This window comes from Salvelinus sp. IW2-2015, linkage group LG17 (genome assembly GCF_002910315.2).
Source record: "Salvelinus sp. IW2-2015 linkage group LG17, ASM291031v2, whole genome shotgun sequence".
Taxonomy (NCBI): domain Eukaryota; kingdom Metazoa; phylum Chordata; class Actinopteri; order Salmoniformes; family Salmonidae; genus Salvelinus; species Salvelinus sp. IW2-2015.
In genome coordinates this window covers 2,079,985-2,088,964 of record NC_036857.1, presented here as the reverse complement: position 1 = coordinate 2,088,964, position 8,980 = coordinate 2,079,985, and the positions used below count along the sequence as shown (strand labels likewise).

Below are 8,980 nucleotides of genomic sequence, written 5' to 3'. Positions count from 1 at the left end.
TTAGCCTGCTGGCCTTACAGGTGGATAGGAACATTAGCTTGCTGGCCTTACAGGCTGGATAGGAACATTAGCTTGCTGGTCTTACAGGGTCGATAGGAACATTAGCTTGCTGGCCTTACAGGGTGGATAGGAACATTAGCTTGCTGGCCTTACAGGTGGATAGGAACATTAGCCTGCTGGCTTACAGGTGGATAGGAACATTAGCTTGCTGGCCTTACAGGCTGGATAGGAAAATTAGCTTGCTGGCCTTACAGGGTGGATAGAAACATTAGCCTGTGGTCTTACTGGTGGAAAGGAACATAGCCTGCTGGCCTTACTGGCTGGATAGGAACATTAGCTGCTGGCCTTACAGGGTGGATAGGAACATTAGCTTGCTGGCCTTACTGGAGTGGATAGGAACATTAGCCTGCTTGGTCTTACTGAGTGGAAGGAAACATTAGCCTGCTGGCCTTACAGGGTGGATAGGAACATTAGCAGCTGGCCTTACTGGGTGGATAGGAACATTAGCTGCTGGTCTTACTGAGTGGAAAGGAACATTAGCCTGCTGCCTTACAGGGTGGATAGGAACATTAGCCTGCTGGCCTTACTGGGTGGGATAGGAACATTAGCCTGCTGGTCTTACTGAGTGGAAAGGGAACATTAGCTTGCTGGCCTTACTGGGTCGATAGGAACATTAGCCTGCTGCTCTTACTGGGTCGGATAGGAACATTAGCCTGCTGGCCTTACTGGGTCTTTAGGAACATTAGCCTGCTGGCTTACAGGGTGGATAGGAACATCAGCCTGCTGGCCTTACTGAGTGATAGGAACATTAGCCTGTTGGCCTTACTGAGTCGATAGGAACATTAGCCTGCTGGCCTTACTGAATTGATAGGAACATTAGCCTGCTGGCCTTACTGAGTGGATAGGAACATCAGCCTGCTGGCCTTACTGAGTGGATAGGAACATTAGCCTGCTGGCCTTACTGGGTGGATAGGAACATTAGCCTGCTGGCCTTACTGAGTGGATAGGAACATTAGCCTGCTGGCCTTACAGGGTCGATAGGAACATTAGCCTGCTGGCCTTACTGGGTGGATAGGAACATTAGCTTGCTGGCCTTACTGAGTGGATAGGAACATTAGCTTGCTGGCCTTACAGGGTCGATAGGAACATTAGCTTGCTGGCCTTACTGGGTGGATAGGAACATTAGCCTGCTGGCCTTACTGGGTAGATAGGAACATTAGCCTGCTGTCCTTACTGGGTGGATAGGAACATTAGCTTGCTGGCCTTACAGGGTCGATAGGAACATTAGCCTGCTGGCCTTACTGGGTGGATAGGAACATAGCTTGCTGGCCTTACTGGGTGGATAGGAACATTAGCCTGCTGGCCTTACAGGTGGATAGGAACATTAGCCTGCTGACCTTACTGGGTGGATAGGAACATTAGCCTGCTGGCCTTACAGGGTCGATAGGAACATTAGTGCTGGCCTTACTGAGTGGATAGGAACATTAGCCTGCTGGCCTTACTGAGTGGATAGGAACATTAGCCTGCTGGCCTTACAGGGTCGATAGGAACATTAGCCCGAGCTTTTAGGAGGGATATCACACCTGGCACAAATGATTGTCTAGTTCTGTACCTGCGCCCAGAGGGGAGTAGTTCAAAGTCCGGGTACAAAAATATTTTGTGAGCCTTGATGAGGGCCCTGACCTTAAAGATCTCATCCAAGCCTGTCAGTTTGACTCCAGGTAACTTGCTGAGGGCCCTGACCTTAACGATCTCATCCAGGTCTGTCAGTTTGACTCCAAGTAACTTGCTGAAGGCCCTGACCTTAAAGATCTCATCCAGGTCTGTCAGTTTGATTCCAAGTAACTTGCTGAGGGCCCTGACCTGAGGGCCCTGACAGTGGAATTGCCAAACCAACAAACAATACAAAAAGTTAAAATACTCTCAATGAAAGATTTGTAAAACAGAGTCAGTAAAGTACAATTAACATMAAAAGATCCCAGCTATTTGAGAATGGACAGTCTCTGTCGTCTACTGGTTTAGGTGTAGAGTTCTTGGTTCACAAATCCCTGTTCCATACCAGCCTTTGACTAAATCTAAAATGGTAATTGTTATATAATGAAATATACAGAGAAACAATACACAGTCACAACAGATCACTAAAATCTATGATTTGAAACATCAAATGTGTGAAAGTGCCAYTCAGCGGTATGAGTTTGTCACAGGGCAGCATTGTGTGAAACAGACAGAAGACACATAATGGTCCAACCCAGTGGACTGCTCAGTCTGCTGCTAGGCTGTACCTCAGCAGTAGATCAGCTCCAAGTGACAGTCCTGAGGTCATTAACCACCAATCCTGCTAAACGTCCTCAGTCTAATGCACAACCTCCTTTCATTAACAAACTGCCCCCAGAATACTCACTACAACGTTATGATCCGAAGTAGTATAGACCACACACACACACTTAAAATCATTTTAGAGGGATTGACTGCCGTATAGTCTACTCTCAATCACCCAGAAATGATCTGCGACGGGAACCTACTGCCCCCTGCTGTTACCTCAATGCAACTCCTGCTTAAATAATATTATGTTGGTAGGCTTGGATTTTCCCTTAAGCAAATCCTTTAGAAATAGTTTCAGAAAATAATATTTTGTTGTTTGCCCCAAAATTATATATATTTTTTACTTAAGTGCCTAATGCAGTCCCTATAGGACTTTCACTATCTTACTATTCAAAGACAAGCCCTAACTGAGGACAGAGAGCAACAACTCTTTAAAGGGCCTATCCGTAGTTGAAACAATAACAAAGCCTTTCTCTCTCTCTCTCTCTCTCTCTCTCTCGGAGGACCTGAGACCTAGGACCATGCCTCGGGACTACCTGGCCTGATGACTCCATGCTGTCCCCAGTCCACTTGGTCATGCTGCGGCTCCAGTTTCAACTGTTCTGCCTGCGGCTATGGAACCCTGACCTGTTCACCGGACGTGCTACCTGTCCCAGACCTGCTGTTTTCAACTCTCTAGAGACAGCAGGAGCGGTAGAGATACTCTGAATGATCGACTATGAAAAGCCAACTGACATTTACTCCRGAGGTGCTGACCTATTGCACCCTCGACAACCACTGTGATTATTATTATTTGACCCTGCTTGTCATTTATGAACGTTTGAATATCTTGGCCATGTTRTGTTAWAATCTCCACCCGGCACAGCCAGAAGAGGACTGTCCACCRCTCATAGCTTGATTCCTCTCTGGGTTTCTTCCTAGGTTCCGTCCTTTCTAGGGAGTTTCTCCTAGCCACCGTGCTTCTACACCTACATTGCTTGCTGTTTGGGGTTTTAGGCTGGGTTTCTCTACAGCACTTTGTGACATCYGCTGATGTAAAGAAGGGCTTTATAAAATACATTTGATTGATTGATAAAATGCTGWGGGATGCAGCTGGAGAAATGTAGCCACTATCAAATTCATAGAAAGAGCTATGGATGCAAATATATCAGAATTATATTTTAAACATGTTTTAAGGCTATACAGTGTTTGAGATTTACTTTTTTTATAATAATTTTTTAGAATGTTGACAAACAATGGAGTAAAAGAAGCTTCTATTTTGGGTTCTGATGAGGTACGACAGTTGAACTAAGCTCATGAGACATTTGTGATATATTCTTCAAGAAACAATGGGTGTTATTTAATTAATTTATAAGTCCAAAAGTGGATATAACAACTGTAGTTTGCACCTTTAGCCACACTGGTCATGGGAAGTACAATTCTCAGAGGTAGCAGTTGTCGGAGCCACAGCTATTATCCTCATTGACTGCAGTGATTAGAAATGAGAGGCACTGTTCCTCAGGTTGTGACGAGTGCCGTGGCATGGATCCTTTAATTAGAGAACAACCAAAACACTACGTTTTCTCCCACATTGATTCTTTCATATACATAAAAACAGCCAGACAAACATACACATGACACCACATGAAAAGCACCAACCATCATCAACAATCTAAAGCCACTGTGAGTACTGTGTGGCAACAATCATATGAATTCTGCAGACCATGTACAAAGTGGTTTTCAATGTTTTTCGTTATCATACATAAGCACATCCTATTAAAAACACAATCATCAACTTAATTGAAACAATAATGTACAAACAGGTTAAAACAGATATAGTATTTACTATATTTGCCATAAAAAAATAACAATTTATGGTTAATTCTCAAAGGTCCCACAAATACTTATGCCCCTGCATGCAAACAAAAAAGCAAAGATGTGGCGGTTGTCAATGGTTACGTTGGCCATGTGGGAGGTAATATAATATCATAGACATGGAAGTTTATATAAAATTAGAAGCCTTCATCATTAGTTAATATGACATTTTCAACACCAAGATTATATTGTCTGACACCTGTATAATCTCAATTTATCTGGGGGACTTCTTTATCACAGATTTTCAATTTCTAAATGGGTTATTCATGATCATGTAATGACATGAAAACTGGCCAAATAGTATCTGTACATTACTGGGTGGAAAGGAACTATTGCATAATGATATAAATCAATGACAGGAAATGTGAAAAGATGCATAAATCTAAACATTTATATTTTGTTTGTAAACCATGTGTTGCAGATATTGATTGCCCATTGACATGGCTAATGGAAATTAAAATTGTCCATGTTGCTTAGTTTAAAGAAAATCTTCCTGCTGTTTCTAAACTACCAAAAGTGTGTCAGGACGAGCAACAGACAGAGAAGATGACATAATGCAAATGTATATAGAATCACAATAGAGATTACATCAAGGACATCTTTAACAACACCTCCCATTAGCCTTTAGAGAAGAGAGAAATGGAGAGACTTGTGCAAACTCCAAGTATTTCAATCAAATGTTGTAACACTCCCCCTTCAAAAGGTACATACAGTACCATTACACACAGTACCACTTAAGTTGGGCACTGTCGTTGGGAAGTAATAGGACTATGGTCAAAGACAGTGGTTCCCAACCAGGGACACTACCCACAGGGGGTACTTGGCCTACCCACAGGGGGTACTTGGCCTACCCACAGGGGGTACTTGGCCTACCCACAGGGGGTACTTGAGAAGATCCATGAGAACATAGGCTTTCTGGTAAAATATACATGGGGTACTTCTGGGGTACTCTGGGCAGAGCAAAATTCAGTRGATGGTACAGTAACCGAAAAAGGTTGGGAACCAGTGGTCTAAGACATAAATACAGTTTGAAATGTGATATCAGTGTGGTAAAGTTGACTTTGAAGCTGCTAAGTGATGCAGTGTTCAGACTCCAGTCTTCTCTACCTATTGGGAACAGAGGTTATGTACTGTACTTTGCCCTGTCTCTGGATCAGTTGAATATAACCCTCAACATCAAAAGAGATGATGAAGTATGACATATTATGAACATCAGGGCAGCTAAGTACCACTTTATCCATCAGAGGTCATAGGTCACAAGAAGTGTTATATTACAAAAAGAAAATGAACACTGCAAATAAAGGTTTCCAGGCTCCCTTCAGGTGAGTGGAATCAGGCTGGGGGGGGGGGGGGGGGTGGGGGGGGGGGGGGGGGGGGGGGGGGGGGTCTTGGCAAGAGAGGGCCATCCAAAAAAAAGGGGAGTATGGACAAGCTGGGGAGGACAGAGGTCAGGGGAATTGGAACAGGTGAAGGCCTAGGTCTTGAGATGAGGTTCTCATGAAGTGCTCCGCTTGGTTCTAGAGTGCTGGATCAGCCACTGTAGCGTGATATCTGGAGGTGAAATAACAGGTGTTTAAATGCCATGAAATACACAGGAAAACTAAAAGGTAACATTTTCTGTGATATAAGCTAGAACAAGTCAGAGACGTCGGATGCTTACCGATGTTGTCCTTTTCCTTGCAGGAGATGGAGTAACAGCAGATCTCTCTGTCTTGGATGGCCGAGAGGTTCCTGTGGACCACAGAGGAGACATGAGCATCACAGACAGAGAAAGAGAGAGACAGACAGAGACACTGATTCTTACATTCTCTCAATCAGCTCCTTCTCATCAAGCGCCCCAGGAAGATCCCTCTTATTCCCCAAGACAAGAACCTGTGAGGGGGAAACAATATTAGTATTGAATCTTTCTTTAGACACCACGGTGTGTTTTTCAAGGGAGCCCTGCATGACAAGACCAAGTAGGAACATAGGAAACACTGGAAAGTTGGACAAAGTCCAGTAGTAGACCTACTGCAGCTACTGGATCAGTTAGCACTGTATGGGGGTACTCACAGGAATACCCTGGAGCTGGGGCTTGTCCAACAAGTTGTGTAGTTCATTCTTAGACGCCTCTGTCTTTTCTGGGTCAGCTGCGTCAACCATGTACCTTAAAAATGATATGGTTTCAAAAGTTACAATACATATCCTTATTTGAAATAAGKTACCAATATAATTGACCACTTCCTGCACAAGGGGATAGGAGGGTGCTGTTACTCACACAATGGCACTGACTCCTCTGCAGTATCGCTCCCACATGCTCCTGAATCGAGGCTGACCGCCAATATCCCACAGCTAAGGATGAGATCAAAACATCAACACAACATTGACACTGCGAAGCTAATCAGTTTTCACCCTTTCACAATTAATAAAACAGCTGAAATGGGTCACAGTCAATCACAGGGACCATCCAAGATCACACTCTCCACTTCATACTACTCCCTCTGTAGCAAAAAAGACATGAATCAAGAGATGACCATGAAGTGGCTTGACCTCTAACCTGGCAGTATACTGACCTTGATGGTGACATTTCCCTTGGTGATCTTCCTCATGTTGAAGCCCACTGTGGGAATCATGTCTTCGCTGAACTGGCCCGACTGCAAGCAAGGGGAAAGAATAAAGTGTGTTACATTTTAAGTTAAGTTCAAATCATCTGGGCCCAGTTTTTCAAAAGTTATCTCGGATAGGATTAATTCATAGAAAGAATAGAACAGTTGATTTATTGACTTGAATGGGGACTCCTGTTCTATGAATTACATTCCTATGAATTTAATAGTATTCGATAGCCAAAATCCAGWTAGATAACTTATTAAAAATTAGGGCCTGGCAACTAGCTATGGTTAATAAAATATTACTGAAATATGGTAATGTTGCTCATAAAACTGTTATCCTAGTCAATTCAGGAAAGAGAGAAGACACAGACAAGATTGAATGCACATCAAGTGAACTGAATGAATACACCTGATTGTCTTGACTAGACAGATGTGATGATGGACTAACGTTATACTACTACATGCCTCATGTGCATGTTGTCGTTAGCTAACCACACTAGCTAGGGTCATCATCACCACCAAAGCATGTCTGGGACCACACAGAGCCAGCTAGTTTACCAGCTAGCTAGCTAGCTTCCTCGCTAAACTAGCTAGCTTCCTCGCTAAACTAGCTAGCTTCCTCGCTAAACTAGCTAGCTATAGTATCATTACAAAATATCAGGTTACAGAAACACGATTGAAACATAGAACATGGTTATGATAGCAGAGGCTAGCTAGCTGCTTAGCTAACATAACTGGCATTGGTGGAGCACGAGCAAACATCTCGATCTGTTTAACAACAATGGACACCATCAGATGACAGCAGATTGACCGTACCGCGATCACGTTAACGAAGGTTGTCTTGCCCGAATACTGGAGTCCCACCAATGTTAACTCCATTTCCTCCTTCCAAAACAGTGTTTTGAACCAGTCAAGGAGCTTGTTGATCAATGCGATCATCCTGGGCGCGTTGTGATGGCACTGCTACTGGAACTGGAGCTTGCTAGCCTGCTAGCTAGCTGTAACGTTAGCTGCAAGTTGTCTAGCTAGCTATCTAGCTTGCCGTGYCAACACAGGGTACAGAACGTATTACTAACGGTCGAATAACGTGCCTATCATGAATATTCGCTAAACAATCTGTTTTGTGCGCAAGTATTGGCACTATTATTTTAAGTAAGTTGTAGTTATCTGCCTTGTTTACTACGCCTCCTTCCTCCCTGTTTGTCTTTTCCTGCCTGACAAGGGTCGTCACTGGTTACTACAGCCACAAAGTCATAAACCCTGCACATTTATACAATTTATGTTCGTAACATGTGATTTTAAGCCTTAACCATAACCTTAACTACATGCTAACCGTATACCTAACCAAAAATTAAGACCCAAAAACTATTTTTTGTTTTCATACATTTTTARGATATAGACAATTTTTACTTTGTGGCTGTGGTAACTAGTGGAAACCCTGTTACGGGTTGTTCTTCCTCATTGGGTGGGGTTTCAGAACCACATCAGCCACAAACAATATTTGCATCAGCGTCTCGTCAGCAACACTAAAAAAGGACTTCTGGTCACGCAATTTCGCATTATTTTCAAAACAAAAGTCCCCCACGTGTCGCAATATCAAATCATATGTTATTTGTCACATGCGCCGAATACCGTGAAATTCTTACAAGCCRTTAACCAGCAATGRAGTTTTAAGAAAAATAAGAGTTAAGAAAATATTTACTAAATAAATTGAAGTAAAAATAAATGAGCAACAATAAAATAACAATAAAGAGGCTATATATATATATATATATGGGGTACCAGTACCGAGTCAATGTGCGGGGGTACAGGTTAGTCGAGGTAATTGAGGTAATATGTACATGTAGGTAGAGTTAAAGTGACTATTTATAGATAATAAACAGAGTAGCAGCAGTGTAAAAAAAGGGGGTGGGGGTTAATGCAAATACCCTGGGTAGCCATTCGATTAGCTGTTCAGCAGTCTTATGGCTTGGGGGTAGAAGCTGTTAAGAAGCATTTTGTACCTAAACTTGACGCTCTGGTACCGCTTGTCGTGTGGTAGCAGAGAGAAAAATCTATGACCAGGATGGCTGGAGTCTTTGGCAATTTCTAGGGCCTTCCTCTGACACCGCCTGGTATAGAGGTCCTGGATGGCAGGAAGCTTGGCCCCAGTGATGTACTGGGCCGTACGCACTACCCTCTGTAGCGCCTTGCGGTCGGAGGCCGAGCAGTTGCCA

The 8,980-nt window shown here is 43.3% G+C and overlaps 1 protein-coding gene across 1 annotated transcript; it reads right to left on the bottom strand.

Annotated features, from left to right (window-relative positions):
- Positions 1-5,540: 5,540 nt before the first annotated feature.
- Positions 5,541-8,006, bottom strand: LOC111976702 (ADP-ribosylation factor-like protein 8A). Its single transcript, XM_024005735.2, has 7 exons — positions 7,581-8,006; positions 6,729-6,809; positions 6,434-6,507; positions 6,229-6,322; positions 5,981-6,048; positions 5,837-5,907; positions 5,541-5,727 (listed from the first exon to the last, which is right to left on the bottom strand). Exons 1-7 carry the CDS (start codon positions 7,701-7,703, stop codon positions 5,672-5,674), a joined length of 567 nt encoding a protein of 188 aa, XP_023861503.1. The 5' UTR covers positions 7,704-8,006; the 3' UTR covers positions 5,541-5,671.
- Positions 8,007-8,980: the final 974 nt, after the last annotated feature.